The sequence below is a fragment of the Nycticebus coucang genome, chromosome X (assembly GCF_027406575.1).
Source record: "Nycticebus coucang isolate mNycCou1 chromosome X, mNycCou1.pri, whole genome shotgun sequence".
Classification (NCBI taxonomy): Eukaryota; Metazoa; Chordata; class Mammalia; order Primates; family Lorisidae; genus Nycticebus; species Nycticebus coucang.
In genome coordinates this window covers 148,654,763-148,672,047 of record NC_069804.1, presented here as the reverse complement: position 1 = coordinate 148,672,047, position 17,285 = coordinate 148,654,763, and the positions used below count along the sequence as shown (strand labels likewise).

The window sequence follows — 17,285 nt, the reverse complement described above, 5'->3', positions numbered from 1 at the left end:
ATTCATATGCCCTTCTAAACCCTCTCTCCACCCTTTCCTGACAGGAGTATCCACCCAGGAGCCTTTCGAGAAAGTTCAAGTGCCCTGTGTCTTTATTGAGTGTAAATGGCTTGTCTATGACTCCTAATCTTAGATGTACATAAAGTCTCCTAGCATTTCATAGCACTTTCAGTTCTGGAGGCTGGTTTACATTCATTCTTAGTGGCATCCACCATTCTTTTGAAAGACTGTATCCTTCTTTCAGCACAGAGAAATAAGGAAGAAAATGCAAGTTTTTCCAGGGCCCCCAGATTCAAGAGAGATTTCCTAATGGGATGCTAAGTTTTGTGTGCTCCCATAACTAAACACAGATATGTCGCTATTGAGTTTCATGTCTGCCAAGTGATCTAAGAATAAATTAGTCCCCAGGAAACTCAGTGTACCAGGAGTGAAGAAAAGAGGGCAATAGTCCAGAGTAGATGAAAAGTTGGCTCAGGTTTTGAAAAAGTATTTCTCCCACTAATAATAGGTTGTGTGGGTCTTTGTGCTACAACTCATTTCTGACCCTTGTCAGAAGACAGCATATTAATGCATCTTCTGCTTGGTTGAGTCTCAATTCTGAGGAATAATGGTTTTGCTTCTCACTTATAAATTCATTCCTCTCCTCTAAGTTCATCTCCCCAAGTCAAAGTCAAACCTTTCCCCCATCCGGTAGCAGAATGTGATTTGTAGCACCATTTCTCCCATGATCTTACCAAGGTTTCCTTAAATACATTTGCCCTTTCTGTTTGAAGATTGTTCTATTGATTGAATGCAATCAGATGTGAGTCTTTGCAAGGCAAGAATACTGATGCAGAGACTAAGAGGCAGTTTCCTTTTGTATACAGGTGGAGAGTGCCATTTGAAGTTCAAGGCATTTTTGCAGGCTTGATCGGCAAGGCTGACCTATGTATAAGCAAAATATATAGTTACCTACATTTGAGAAACACTAAAAGGATTCTTTTTTGCTTCTCCCTTCCTCCAAGGAGAAAAATCCCCAGATCCCACCTAAAACCAAAATAGTGCTCCACCATCACCTGCTGCAGCACCTTAGATTAGATTCTCCTTTGGGATAAAAGTATTAGAGTTCTTACTAAAATAGAAATCTATTATTTTGAAGGCTCTGGGGACATCGTTTGGTACTTGAACTGATTTCATCAGCCCCCAGGGGACCATCACTCTAGTCTGGTCACTGAACCTTCTCCCTAGAGAATCATTTCTCTTCTGGTGGGACTGCCACAGGTGTCTTAATTAAAAAAAAAAAAAATCAGTTGAAGAGTTATATAATGTGAGTGGTTCAGCAGTTATTCAGCATTTCAGAGGATAGTGAAAATGGTAGTAATTATGATGAAGTCTACACTCTCTGAGAGTGTTTCTTGGTTGCTCCAATTTTTCTTCTTCTCTGAGGTGTGGTGTTCTTTGCTTTCTAACTCCCTAACCCCAGATATTTTTCTTCCTTTATCTCCCTAGCATCTCAACTGCACTTTCTTTCTTTTTTGACTCAGTTGAAAATTATCCCTTTTCTTTTTCCCCAATCATTATCCCCTATTCTCTATGGTAATCATAATAAAAAACTGATTTACATTTAAACACTTGCTTTATTTATTGGATAAAGTTGAATTCCATGTTCAGAATCTGCAAATCAGACCAGATCATTAGCCTTTCATTTCTCTCTCAGTAATATTCTATAATCAGTATAGTCCTAAATTCATTATTTCTTCAGTGAAATAAGATCAATGACCTTTGGTGGAATAAAGGTTTTCCAATGAGTCATTAAGTTATTATCAGTCATGAAAGCAGCAGCACAACACTTAGCCAAGTAACCAAGAGTACTAGAACAGACATATACTTTGTGATGGCACAGGCAATTAATTGGAAGTGGTTTTGAAGGTCATCAGTTTTGAATTTGGGCACTTCCTTGGGAGGTCATGTGTGAAGATGGGAGAATTGGGGACCAATCTTGAAGTCAGGGCAAGCCGCTGGGGAGAGAGTCTCAAAGGGTTGTGGAGACAAAGACTGGAATGGAAGGACTTAAACTAATCTAAGGTCTCGGAGGTATGATTCTGAGGGGTCTGAGTCTAACTGCAGTTGCAGTTGGGATGGGGAGAGGTGTCATCTTTTGTGAAAATCCCCAGTAAGGGGACTGTTACATCATTGGCAAAGCTTCTGGGAGGAAGTCAATTAGTAAATAACTTCTTGGCATCTGTGTCCAAGTAAAATTGTAAACAGTCAAAGTACAGACACAAGGTTCTTTCTTTACAATTTTATTTACAAAATGTATTAAAACTTTGTACAATACCTCATGGCAATGAGGCTCTGTAATTTATGCCCACACATGCAATTTACGCTTTTGCAGCCATTAGTTTGCTTGGCAATTTTTCTGTTCACTGAAGTACAACTTTAACAACAAAAAGAAAAGAATTGGAAAAAAAAAATCCTCAAGTGACTACCGCCAAACTCCCATAGCTTGAAGTTAGTAGCAGAAATTTGAAGCAATCAACGTTTTTTTAAACATGCAAGTTTTTTTTTTTAAATAACAAACCAATTTATCCTCCTCTTTATCCCAGTGAAGTTTCCTCTCTGAAAAACTGATTTGAGTCAATAAACATACATTTCTCTTTATACAGTGCCTATGAAAACATTTGTGTGTAGGTTGGTTGGTTTGTTTTATACAATTTCGTGTTCACACAGCATTAACTTCCCGCGCTGGGACATTATAGCATTCATAAATTGAAAATCACAGTCTCATGAAAACAAAACAAAACAAAAACACAACAGATTTCTTTTTTGTTCAATACCATTTAAAATTTGACAGGTGCGTTATTTGTTTATGACACAATTTTTGGAATGAAAGTTTATATTACACTTTTCTGAAAATGTTTCGTTGGAACGAGACTTCTTCCTTTCTTTTCTGAAGACAAGAGCAAAAATGCAGCGAGTCAACTAAGCATCTAAAGGTCACACTTGGGAAATGAATGCGAGCTCCTAGGTTTTGCAGTCTGGAAACTTCCCAATGCACGTTATTGATGAGAGCAAACTACTGAACTACGGAAAGCATATGTCGTTATATAGGAGGTAATTAGTGAACGGAGACTATTTCCTCTGACTGTTCTGATGATGCCAATGGCAGGTATGCAATTAGTTACTTGATAGCCCATGGAGCAGTGGAGTGATCTTCTGAGATAGTGAGTAGAGAGACTGCTCCAAGCAAGGACCTGGAGTGATGCTGAGGCCCTTGGATTAGCAGTAGGTTTGGGAATGCATTTTAGTCTTCGCAAACTAGAAAAGGACACATGCAGTCTGATGGAGAGCCACAGGCAGTAGCAGGCAACAGCTGGTAAGACAGACCTAGCAAGAGTAAAGTCAGACTGTTGAACTGTGGTCTGAACCTGCTGTCCCGCCTTGCAACGTGGTCCTGTCTCCCGAGTCCACTTGAAAGGCATACTTAGCAGAGAAAGCCGAGCTAAACACAGTGTTGTTTCTGAGAAAGATATTCTAAACACATCTGGGAGTATAGGCAGCATTTCCCTCACCTCAATGCTAGATACTCAGCTCTGTTGGCTTAAAATGCACACTGAAGCAAGAAAAACAGATCTGTGAGCTGAAATTCCAGGCTTCTTGGAGAGCCCCGGGATCCATTTTAGGAGAGCACCGAGAGGTATCCTGATAGTGCCCGGTCCCTTGCTACACACAAAAGTCAATTTTGAAAGCTCTGTTAATCCCTTTGCGAAATGGGAAGTTATCAAAGCATTTTCACAAAATCACTTTACGAACACAGAGAAGTCACCATTTAGTCCCTTTTCCAAAGTGTTTGAATTTACTTAAGTGTTGCATTTACATTCTAAAGATATACACATTTCAGCAACATTGAAAGAAAATAGGGTGCACAGAACATCACCATCAACAGGAAATACCAAAAACATCTGGTCAGCAGATCCTAGAAGAAATGCCAGTCTGTCTTCCCAAACACTGGGAGACAGAGATTTCTTTTCTTTTTTTTTTAATCAGGAGGAGTTAATTCTTTTAGCTAAGATGGGCCTCTTTGCTGAGTTGGAATTTTAAATTTGTGTGTGTGTTTGTGTTTATCTTAAAGAACATGGTGTTTGTATACTGTGCAGTGGTATCAAAGGATGGCTTTTGTTGAACTGACTTTTTTTAATAAGATTTTTTCGCATACTGAAATCTTGCATGTCCATTTTTTTTGTTGGTTTTTATTTAATTATTTTTTTCAAGCAAAGCAAAAAGATTTCAATGATGGTTTGCATTGTCGTGAGTCTCAGAGTGTTCCATAAGGCACTGAAGGAAAAAAAAATCAGTTTTTCCTATTGAAAGGTCATTGCACCATCAGCAATAATCGTGTCATGCCCGACACCAAGGAGAGTGAAATCTGGCTCAGGATCCTTGAAGCAGCCTCGTTTTCGGTGATTTCCTCTCATCACATGGCTTCAGTGGGAAGGGATCTGCAAAGATAAGGGGAAATGTAAATTTGAAAGGACTTTCTATTGGGAATTGAGAAGTTTATTATGGCTTAGTCTATCTTGGGGGAAAAACTGTGGCTGTTTTCTCAAACTGATATCTCTGGGGCTGCACCCCATGTGACTGGCTTTAGGCAGAAGGTCTGGTTAAATTGTTTAATCGATACAAATACTTTGCAATAGGTTAAGTTAGGATCATTCTCTACTATATGTATTGTATTAAGGAATGTACAGGCATTGTATGAAGTCTAACTCAAAACTTTAACCACTTAGGATGTAGGTATACTAGAATGTTTTAGTGGCATTTAAATATAGATAAATTTGGGAGAACTACACTGCAGAGTATATTCTGATTAATATAGGAAGTCCTTCAGTATGCGAAGGACTAAATTAAAATCCACTTTGATTGTGAGAAGAAAATTTGCTGTTCATTGCCAGAAAGGTGACCATTTGTTTTCTGAATACCTACAACCTCAGTTATTAAAGTCTGAAAACAGCACAAAGACTTTTAGGAGAGCGCATTCCAGAAAGAGGCCAGAGCAATGACAGCCATGGAGGGGCCTGGCATTCAAGGATTCTTTGCCCTGACATTAGGGGACTGATGGTGCTTTCCTTTCGAAGGCATTAACTCCTACAGGAGATGAATTTGCCCTTGACTCTGAGTATTGAAGGCCACTTTTTCCCTACTCTTTAAGCTCATACCTCCCTTTTCATTCTTTCCTTCCACACTAATGGGATACTTCCTTTTCCTGAGTTAATACTGAATATTATCCCAAAGGAATGACATCATCATGATCTACCAGTCAGCCTGGAATAAAAGTATCTGCAAGAAGAATGTCAAAGATGCACCTGAAGGCCAAAAGCATCCAAGGAGGGCAGACTAAGACTGACATGGAAGTGGGCAAACTTCTTCCTTAGAAGCCCTTGTCCTGAGTCATGTCTGTGTTAAAAGCTTGGAGAAGTTTTATATCTATGGCAGAAAGATTAAAATCTCCTCCCCACTCCCAATTGGCCATGGGATGTCTCTACCTTGCTCCCTGACTTTGGGAAAGTGACCTAAGCTTTCAGTGCCTGTTTCCTGCTTATAAATGGAGATAAATGCAGTATTATCCCTGAGGTAAAAGTCCTCTAGGAGAAAGAACATGGCCATATCAGTTATCCAGAATGCATTTTTCACTTAACATAAAATGAACTCTTTTAAGCAGGAAAACTTCTCCAGCCAAAATGTCTATGCATAGGCTGCAGAAGGAAAATTAAGAATGGGCCACATAAACAAAGTTAATATTTTATAGGAAGACTAAACCAAATAGTCCTAGGGGAAAAATGGAAATCTTTTTTCCTAGCTTTAGGTATTTTGAGGTCTTGCAAATGAGAGAGTTCAAAAATATTGTTGAAGAAGCCAAAGAAGCCAGAAGTAGTTCCAATCAACAATAAGGAAATTGGAAATAATTTCTTAGAACAATTAAGATTGTTTGGCAGAATCAACCCTAGGGTGCAGGGAAGCTGGAGTGCTTGATGGTAATCACCTGCCAAGGCATACTTGGTGGGGCCATGTTTCAGTGGCTGGTCAGTAACTCTGAGAGGCATCAGATAGTCACAAAGCCATCTGCTCCCTAGTGGGTGTTAAACATGATCCAGGGCTGAGGCAACTGTTCCCACAATGAGTTCAATAATCCCAACTCCACCACCCACAGAAAATAAGAGATGACGACCTTGTATTTCAAATGCCCTTTTACTAGCTAGATTTCCTAGAAGTATATTTTTGCAGGTGATTTACCCTGAGTCATTCTTCCTAAAAAACTACTCGTACTATAAAACCTCAAGGCAGTCTCTGATAATTAGCAATGAAACTAAACTCTCAGGGTAACTTTATTTAAATGTCAAATTAATATGAGGGTACAGGGTAACTTTCGATCTCTGTGGCCCTGAGTAGACCCAGACAGATTTAGGACAACTCAGAGAACTAGAAGCCTTATAATTACGTAACGAATTACAAGTCACCAGGAAATCTTCTTGGGAAATAAAAGATGAATGGGAGAAGAGCTCATTCCAAATAGTATACCCTAAATTGTAAGGGGCCTATATCACCTACTCAAGAGCAAAGCATCTTAAACACACTGGGTCATTAAATGCTTGCATGCAAACAATGCTGATTACATATGAATTCATGTACTATACATCCACCAATGTAATGGGAACATTCTGTCAGCAGGTTAATTCAGTATGTTGAATATGCTGTGGTGAAAGGCAGGAAAAAAGAACAATCAGCAACTTCATTAAACAAGATGATTTTTTTCCATGGTGATTTATACATGATTTACTTGGATGAAACATTTCCAAATCAGCTGGATTTAGATTCACAATGTGAAATATAAGAAGGTCAAAACACAAATGCATTTTTAGAAATTCCAGCACATTGACCTTTACTCATGAGGTCAAAATTGCCCACCCAAAAGGGTATGAAGTTGCTAATTTTTCTGTTCCACTCCAGAAAGACATGTTATTGATGACAGATGTACTTTAAGGTAACAAGACCATATTATTTTAATCACTTCCAGAACGGAAATATCATCCTAATACAAGCTTGCCTTTGAACACATGGGTATCGGTGGGGCTTGGCTGTAGCTGCCAGAGACAAGGTGGCATCAGTCAGGTTCATTTAACTATGAATTGGGTTTGGCCAGCAGCAGGGAGCCTAGATTGTTCTTTGAGAGACTTACCTGAGTATCAGTTCCAAAAAAGAGACAACAAAGGAACTCAAAGATTAAGAAAATTGTCTCAGGTATAAACTCTGCTTACTTAAGAACCACTGCTCCCTTATGGAAACATTGCACCACTCAAGGTGGCAGTGCCTCACTTCTTTTCCTAACTTTAACATCAGTTTCAGAGCAGTTGCTTTCTCTAGAGCTGCACTGTCCAACATGGCAGCTACCAGCCACACATGACCATTGAACATTTGATATATAACTAGAACAAGTCCAAGATGTACCATAAGTATAAAATATACCCCATATTTCCAAGATTAGTATGAAGAAAAGAACGTAAAGTATCTGATTTGTTTTGATGTTGATAATTTGTGGAAATGATACAATTTTAGATATATTTAGCTAAGTAAAATATACCACTAAAATTAAAATTAATTTTACTTGTTTTACTTTTAAAAGTTAAAGCATACATGTGACCACTAGGACATTTTTATTTATTTATTTAAGAGACAGGGTCTCACGATATTGCCCAGACTGGATTTGAACTCCTTGGTCCAAGCAATCCTCCTGCTTCAGCCTCCCTGATAGCTGGGACTATAGGTATATGTCATCGTGCCCAGCCCTCCTATAGCATTTAAAATCACACATGTGGTTCACATATGTGGCTTGCATCACTCTAGAGAATTTTATTTTCCTTTTAGGTCAAAGACCACAGTTTAATTAGGACTATGGCATTAGAAAAACACCACTGCCTGACAAGAAAGCACAACCATTGTCTTCAAAGAATCGAATGATTGCAAAGAGACAGTGTCTGAAACGATAAACCAAACTAAAAAACACAAAAAGAAAAAAAGAAGAAAGAGATTAACATACAGTAACACAAAGCTGGTTAGTTTACTAGACCTTAATCGTACCCCTAGATCTTAACACTCTCTGTTCCATACACGTTGTAGCCTTCTCTGTATGTAGCGTAATTCTGAGTGTTGGTGGCAGGAGCAGGCTTAAAGTTTTGGGTGTTCTTTGTGAGTTTCATGCGTTTGGACTCTGCCCGGGATTTGTAACAGAATTCTATCAAAGCCACCATCATGGCCAGCCCCAGACCTCCGACAAGTATATAGAAAACGCCTGCCACATTGCTCAGGCTCAGAGCACTGGTCTTGTCCTAAGAGAAATGAACAACATGATTAGTTCTTGGGGGAAAACAAAGGTTATGGGACATTGTAATACATTACAATATAACAGGGTAGTTCTAAATTGTAAAATAACTAAACATTGATGTAAGTGTTGACTCAGTTCTGGCAACTGGCTAATGTTTTGCAATGACCAGCAAGATGGTAGATTGTACTTCTGTTGACAGTTTTGCTCTTTATGTAAAAGTCCTTGTAGTTGGACTCCTTACATCTTTTAGTACCTGAAAATGGTGTTTGACAAGTAAATAATACAGCACTTGAACATGGGAGCAAAAGAGTAAACATAAGCACAATTTATTCCTCTGCCAGCCTTGATAAACACCATTTGCCAGAGTTGAGTTGTGACATCTCTATAAATGTACCACTCTTTTCATTTGGAAACTTGAAGCACTCTTTCCCCTCTCTGCCCCGCAACACCCCTTTCTCCCTTGTTCTCCCTGTTGCAAACTTTGTCAGCTAGTCTTCAAGATACTAGGGGAGAATATTAGAAGCTCCTGATATTCTTATCTGGGGAGTTACTTCACAAGGGTTTGTTTAAAAGGGTTAACTCTCTTCCTTCCCCCAGTGACTGAGAAATGGCTCTCTTTGGGGACTGGTTGCTAAGTCCTCATCCTAGTTAAAATCAGGGCAGCAAGTCTTTGTGTTGCTGGAACAAGGGTAGGTGCAGCACAAAGAACTGGCTCTATTCCTTCTTCCTGAGAGTTTTAGGGAAACTGTCAGGAGAACCCATTGGATACTGGATAGGCTCCACACAAATCAGAAAGCTTTTCCAGGAGGCTGATGGTTTTTCAAATAAATTCAGCTGACTTTTAGCTTTTACTCCAGGGAATAGAGAGAATAAAAAAAATAAAAAATACTACACTTATCTGCTTTCTGCTTAACATGGGGGAAAATTGAGGAAGCCGGTCAGTGACTTTCAGGTCAAGCTGCAAATCTGACTAAGCTATCTGCCTGTATGAAAAAGCTAAAGCTGAACTGCTGAATAATGGAAAGAAAAAAAGTTGGTGTCTTGAGCCCTACCTTGAGGTAGGACACACCAAGGGCCAGGAGTCTTTCTTTGAAAAAAAAAATAGCATTTTGTAGTCTTTTTAGAGGGAATGCAACCATTTTGCTGCTGAATGTAATTGAATGGAATACACAAACTGTCAAACCAGTGAATTTTGAGCATCTATTTAAGTGATAACACAGTGAGCAGATGATAGCCATTGCCGATACTCAACACTCTGGTTCACCTGATCTTGGTATCATTTATAGAATTAAATGTAAGACAATGTGACCATGTCCTTCTGAGAACATGACCAGTTCTGTTCTTGTTTATCTTAATAGAAAGGCCAATTGAAATTGATTTGCATTCAGGAAGGGGGTGTGGGAGTGCCTCATGTCCACTACAACCTTGCAAATAGTCATTTTTCTAGGATGAATGACCATTAGATAGATGAGCAGTACAAATGGTCACTTATAAAACATGAATTCATCTCCTTAAGGAGGCTGGTGAAGGTATCTGATCTGCAAGGATGTTCCATAGTCCATTAGGAAATGGACATATTTCTGGTAACTCTTCCTCTGCCATTATATTTTTATATGTATATGATATTCGATGGGGGAAGAGGTCCTTGGACATAAGCCATATAAAATTAGCTATAAAAACAGTTTCAACTTTCATGTTTTTAGGTTTTATAAGCATTAAATAATTTCCTGGTGTGGGTTCTATAAAACCAGTAGCAAAATGGTTTGTTGCATAGGGAAAATGAGTGGCATTTCATGAAATGAATTAACTGATACCACAATATTAGTTCAAAAAAAGGAAGGCAAAAATTGAAACTAAAAAGAACTTCCTTAGGGGAGCAAAGAGGGGCAGGAAGGAGGCGGGGAAGAGTGTTTCATGCTTATCAATGTGATGTTATCCTGACAATGTGTACCCTTAAGGAGCATGCGACTAAATTTTAAAAGTATTACATATATAGATTCAAACTACACCTTTGGAAGAGAGAAATGTGACAGACTTAATGAGATTTGAGATCCAAATAGAGGTTGAACTCAAAACAACAGCAGCTGGCAGGAGGCTAAATCATTCTGCTTACAGAGACCAGTTTTGTTATTTGTTTGTTTGCAGATGAGATCGACATAATATATTAATAACCAAAGGTATTGATAATTACAAAGTCTCTGACACTGTAAGAGGTTAAGAAAAAGTACTGTCACAACTGGATCATTGTTTTTTGGTTGATGTTGTTGTTGTATTTTCTCTTTGAACTTTTGAAATGTAAAATACAGTAAAACCCCCTTATAACACAGCTGATGATTTTATCACTCTGGATAGGCAATGGGCCAGATTGAGTTTCCTAATCATAACAATAGCTTTATGGAGTCAACAAGCAATGTAGTGTGGTTGGCCTCTGAGGCTTGTATTGGCCTTATTTCTTCAGTGCTACTGTTATAAAGGGGTCCCACTGTGTTAGGGAGTGTGTGTTGGGAAGGAAAGCCGTTTTAGGGTAGAAAATAAACAGTGGGTCAAAATGTGATTGCTAATCAGTATGAAAAGACCTTCAGCGACTGACCTTACTCCCGGAGTCCTTGGCTCCACACTCCCCCTTATCGTACCACCATTTGTTTTTCAGCTTGTCTAAGATGCCTTGTTCACTGAGTTTCAATACTGCAAGGTTTACAGGCGTTCTTCACGTGGGAAATAACATAAATAACATTATATTATGTTATTTTATGTTATTCAAGCTTCAAACTATTTTAAAACTATAGAAAGCGATAAAGCAGGGGGCCCTGGCCACAGAGTAATTTTAGACACTGCAGGCAACCTGAGCATTACCTTATAAAAAGTTAACACTACAGCAACGCTATATTTACCAGGGCCTGCCCATATCGCTTTGAGTAATCGGCACACACTGTTAAATAATGAGGATAGAAAGAAGGCACTCCTCAGATAGGCTGTGTGTGGTGAGGAGGGTCTCCCCTCAAGTGACAATCGTCAGCGGCAGCTTGCAGTAGCATTGTGACGGAGATGTGTTAGGTTTGATCTAACCGGGTGTCTTGTTGTACTTCCAGACAGAAAGCAAGTTTTATGGGGGAGTTGGGAAGGGGACGAGGCCAGAAAGAGAAACATTTCCATATTGTGGACTGAAACAAATGAATAAATCCCAACAGAACTGAAAATAGATTCTATGAAAACAACATGCCTTCTAATTGTCTGTTATTGCACAAATTTGTTGCCCAGATGAAAATGAACTCAGAAAGAACTATACTACATACATGTCCTCACTCCACAAACATGTTCTAAATTCTTATGCATGCCTTGGTCTTAGTATTAAAGGTATAATGTGGACCTCTGAGTTTTGAGTAAGAGGAATATTTTCAACAATGGAAAAACTGGTTTATGAACTATTTTTGAGTTACTGACTGGCTGTCTCTCTGATGTCATCATATGTCTGTGGTCAGCTCAGATGACCAGAGGGTGGACCAGATCATTTCGAAATGGATTATTAATATGGCATGACCTAAACTAGCAAACTGACTCTGCCATGGTTGGGTAACATACTGCAGAGGAAGAGTTTAGACAAGTTCTAGGAAAATAAGACTTCCTCAATTGAGAGGCTAATTATCCTCAGGAGGCCAGGTCACTGCTCCTTAGTCCTTCAGTGCTTAAAGTATATATGGACTGTATTTGCAGCCACTGAGCAAATGTGTAAAGCATATCCACTGGATTTGGAGATGCTTTCCAATGGCATCAAGGACCCTACTGGTCCTTGAATAAAGATTTCCTCTCTCAGAGATTTCTTCACTTATAAAATGGGAATAATAATGACTTTTACCCTGTCTTCTTTCTAGAGCTATTGGATTTTAAGAGAAGAATCTCTAATAACTATTGATAAAAATGCATAATATAGACAGGGTAGCATAATTTTATTACAAGGTAGTAATTTTATTACAAGGTGTGATGAGATTCATGGGACAAATATTGCCAATGCCAGTGCATGTTGGGCTGAATGTCACTAATTTAAAAGGAGCAAGGCAGAAAACTTTATGTAACCATGAACATGCCATAACATTTCTTAGCTTATCTTGGATAAGTTGGATCCACTAACATATTCAATCATTGACAAGATTTCCTATAGTCACAAAGATCTAGCCTCTGTAACGCCCAAGTCCCAAAGCCTATTTCCTTTATTCCTTCATTTGCTGTTGAGAACAGAGGGGCTACCTCATCTTTAGACATTCTGAGAACTGTATCATTATTTTAAAATAATAAGCAATTTCAGAGTACTTGAGATTTGAAAAACTATAACTCTTTAGTGTGAAGGAGGTGACACCTTCTTGGTTAGTACAGGGCCTGGCAGCCAGAATATTTGGATTCTGCATCTCACTAGGAAATTTGGGTCCTTTTTAAAGAAATACTTTAAACAAGTTCCTTTAATCAATGCTCAGAACCCTAAGCTTCTAAAATGCTGACCAGAGTTGCTTGGAATGCAAAGCAACAAAAGACACTCAAATAAAACTTTGGACCTCTTTAAGATATCATTGGCAATGAAAGTTAAGTCTCAGACTTTTAATGGACAGGCAGGCCATCTATGGCCCTGAAGTCAGTATTGGAGCTGCCTTCTCCCCTATTCTCTGCCACATGAACCTCTTCTCTCTTCTTTCCCCCTATTATTTGTTGTCATATTACACCACTTGGCATTAAGCCAAGCACTGACACCAGTCTCAGCAATGTGGCAGTTAGCTCAGGGTATAGGGGGAGATGCTTTCCGATGGCATATGGGAGACTTAGCTCATCAGGACCACAGGAGGAGGTACAAAACACCTTCCTTCTCCTTCCTGTGATTTCTCTTTTCTTACTGCAAAGGGCCCAGTGCCCTCACAGTGCTGTCTGGCTAAGCCCTTACTAGGCCTTGTCCTCCCTCAAGGTACTATGTTCTTCAAATTACTTTATTCAATTTCTTCACTACTGCTTCTCACTACATGTTAGAAACAGAACAGTCTGATTAAAAGTACTCACACTAAGGTCTCCCTAGAGATCCTAGTTTTAAAAGAAACTTGTAACCTTTAAATGAGGTATATTGATAAAAGTATGGCATGTTAATTTAGAGCAGTGGCTCTCAAAGTATGGTCCAGAGACCTCCCTGGGAGGAGTCCCTGAAACTCGTTTGTCAAAGGGTATGCAAAGTCAAAATTTTTTTTTTTTTTTTTTTTTTTAGAGACAGAGTCTCACTTTATGGCCCTCGGTAGAGTGCCATGGCATCACACAGCTCACAGCAACCTCCAACTCCTGGGCTTAAGCGATTCTCTTGCCTCAGCCTCCCAAGTAGCTGGGACTACAGGCGCCCGCCACAACACCCGGCTATTTTTTGGTTGCAGTTCAGCCGGGGCCGGGTTTGAACCCGCCACCCTCGGTATATGGGGCCGGTGCCTTACCGACTGAGCCACAGGCACCGCCGGGCAAAGTCAAAATTTATTTTATAATAATACTAAGGCACTACTTGCCCTTCTCACTATTATTCCCTCATGATGTACAGTGGAGTTTCCTGAAGGCTACATGATGTATGAAATCACAACAGATTAAATGAAGAAGCAGAAATGAGAATCCCATTTTCTTATATTAAGCCAGACATTGAAGAAGAGATTTATAAAAATAAAGGATAGCACCTCCTCATTCATTTTTGTTTTAGAAAAGTATAGTTATTTCTCATAAAAGTAGATTATTTATGGTAACATATATTTGGTTTATTATTTTTAAGTGAATAAAGAATTTATTCTTTAAAGATTCTTTAGTTTAAATTTCTGATATGGTAAATATGAATAGATGTAACTTACATAAAGACAGTGTTAAGGGGCCTGGGACAAAAGGTTTGAGAAGCACTGATTTTGGAGGTGGGAAGACTATTCCTATGGCAGGGGTCTACTCTGGATTGCCACCATGCACTCTTACCAAAATCCAGGCTCAGTCTGTCAATGACTTAGCATCATACTTCTGACAAATCGCCCATCCCTACCTTAGGCCATCTAGTGGCTTTCACAGACTGGCTGGTAGCTGCTTTCCACTCGATGGCCTCCACACAGTGGAGATTACTTTAGAGCAATGATTTTCAGCCAGGTACCATTTTATTCTCCAAGGACATTTGGCAATGTCTGGAGTCATTTTTTGTTGTCACACCCGGGTCGAGGGGATTCTACCCGGCATCCAGTGGGTAGAGACTGAGGATGCTGCTAAATGTCCTACAATGTACAGGACAGCCCCCACAACCAAGAGTTATTTGACACCAAATGCCAATAGTGCCAAGGTTGAAGAACTTTGCCTTAGGGTATCCAGGCCTCCTCTGAGGTACTCTATGCCTTTACAGAACTCTGACAAATAATATACTCCTAGAAGTTTAGTATTGGACTGGAAACAAATCACAGGGTTTATGAAATCTGGCAGGGAACCAACATCCATTTGGGAACTTCTAAATAAAAATGAGGGAGGAAAAACAAACATTTCAAGCAGCAGCACAGCCAAGGAGCATAAAAGCTGTAATCAGAAATCACAGATAATACCACTTAACAAGGTTAGGATAGCTGCCAAGGAAAGAAAGTATTTTAAAAGCCAAATCTCCTACAACTCTATGGTGCTGCAGATTAGACTAAATTTCCAAGATGGCAAAGAAAATCTGCTTTTATCCACATAGTTTTATTTCTTACTGTACTTTATTGGATGTATTGCCTAGCCCAATCCAAAGTAACCAAAGATATTCATGGTCTCTTCCCAGTACACACACATACACACACGCACATGTGCATACACACACACATTAGTAGGTTGAAAGAAGTGGAATTAGGTAGGCACTTGGTCATTTGAAATGTCACTTCCTTGATGAAGATGTCTTTGCTCCTCACTCCAATATTTTCTCTTCCTTCCATCATCTTCTACCTTATCTTATTATTTATGCCCATGTCTGTGTGTCCCACCAGACTGCGTGCTTCTCCAGGGCAGGGACCATGGCTTATGTATTCATGTTCTCATTTAGGATACTTTTCTCAATATGTGCTTGTCAAATTTATAAGGCTCTTTTATTTGTTTAGCAGGCTCGGGCCAGGTTCGAACCCACCAGCCCTGAAGCATGTGGCCAGTGCCCTAAACACTGAGCTACAGGTGCCCAGCCATATAAGGCTTTTTTTGTGTTTTGGTTTTCAATCTAGTATCTTCACATAATTATTATTATAATAATTATTATTGGTCAAGTTTTACCTACCGAGGTAAAAAAAAAAATCTACCAAGGAGGTAGATTATGGCCTCTACTTTATAATTAAAGAAACCAAGGCACAGGTAGGTTAAGCAATCTGCTCGAGCCTGGACAGCAAATTATGGGGCAGCCCAGAAGGCAAATTAATATACATTGAACTCTGCACTGTGCATTCTTCGATGGAACAGACAAAAGGGTAGCAGCCCTCCTTATTTTTTGTTCTTCAGGCTTAGATGTTCATAATGAATTTTTTCTTTCCTTTAGGGACCGTCATATTCCAATAACTATCAACCTAGTAAAGGCATATTTTGCAGCTGAGGCCTTTTTCTGTGGTGCAGCAATGTCTCCAGAGTAATGTTTCAGAGCAATTACTGCAAGCCCTTAACTGGTACTTAAGAGAATTATAAGTCAGAAATATTTATTGTACTCACCTCAATAGTGAACAGAAAGAATTACACAAAGTAGGTCAGATTCTTATCATAGAAATTAGTCAAGCATTCTCCCCTCTGAAGGGCTTGCTATGAATGTTTTGCTGAGTAGAGCCCTCCTAAGACAAAGATATAGGTCAGCAAATGTGGGGAGAAAGGAGAGCTTTTTAATGTAATTTCAGGGGGGCTGGAAATGTCCCTCTCTCCAAAAAGATTTTTCTCACTGGTACCTGAAATTGCACTGTGAGAATTTTGTATTTTCAAGTTTGAGTGATGTGCCTTGTTAAAATACAAGTCCTGAGAAATGGGAAATGAAGCAAAGAGTAATTATTTACAAACAACTTGTTGTTCCATTTTGTTAACAAAATGTTGGGTGAAGTTCCCCTAAAAAGACAATGTTTTATGGCACATGAGGTATAAAAATGCAAACAGATTGTTGAGCAGGTGGCCAGGGTAAGAGTAAATGTGAATTAGATAGGCATTTAAAATCATGTGAAGGTAATACTGACATGTGTTATAAGGATGATTTCCTGAGTGTGGGGAACAGTCATGGAGTGGCATCTATTTGTTTTTCATACAGGGGTTAGTAATGTGGCTCATAATATTTTGATAGTAAGTTCCATTTTTGAAGAAAACATTATTGGCGGATACAAATTTATGCTTATCTCTGCCATCCATATCTGGCAATAACTCAGCTACAAAGGACTGTGCTCACAATCCAAGGCATCCGCCCCACAGATGGTGGTTGTCTAGATTCCAGGCTCAGTTTGTGGGATGCACCAACCAGATATTTCAAAGAACCAATGTTGTCTTTGTGATGGCAAACCTTACGTATGGAGGTAGCTTTAGAATAAGACTATTCCTGTTTTTTTTTTTTTTCTGTGAAAGTAGACATGATTTTCTTTTAAAATTAAAATAAATTAAACTTTTGATATATTTCAAAAGAATCACTCAATTTATTTTAAACTTTTAATTTCGGGAAATACTTAAAATAGTAAAGTAGCTTGAAGTCACGTTAGATACCTTATTATGAACAAAGAAATGCTGAGAGAGTGATGTGAGGGTACTGAACTTCCCCACTGGGAAAAGAAGAAAAATGGGGGCTTGTGGGTTAATTACCAAGTTGATTCTTCCAAGTAAGTTGGTGATCTTGGAAGGGTAGAGAGAGGAATTTGTGGATATGACTCTGGGCCCTGAAAGACCTTGGCATCCAGGGTGTAGTATGATTTAGCCACCTGAGAGG

General features: G+C 39.1%; 1 protein-coding gene across 3 annotated transcripts in view; it reads right to left on the bottom strand.

The window, feature by feature from the left end:
- Positions 1 to 2,266: 2,266 nt before the first annotated feature.
- The window catches only part of GRIA3 (glutamate ionotropic receptor AMPA type subunit 3), a 354,742-nt gene continuing 339,723 nt past the window's right edge, over positions 2,267 to 17,285 (bottom strand). For 2 of the 3 annotated variants that reach the window (XM_053579897.1, XM_053579896.1), the window contains 3 exons: positions 10,947 to 11,061; positions 8,113 to 8,360; positions 2,267 to 4,478 (listed from right to left, as the gene is read on the bottom strand). In XM_053579897.1, coding sequence (XP_053435872.1) covers positions 8,115 to 8,360; positions 10,947 to 11,061 — 361 coding nt within the window. In that variant the 3' untranslated portion in view covers positions 2,267 to 4,478; positions 8,113 to 8,114. The remainder of the gene's footprint in view (positions 4,479 to 8,112; positions 8,361 to 10,946; positions 11,062 to 17,285) is intronic. The other variant, XM_053579898.1, reaches the window with a different exon arrangement.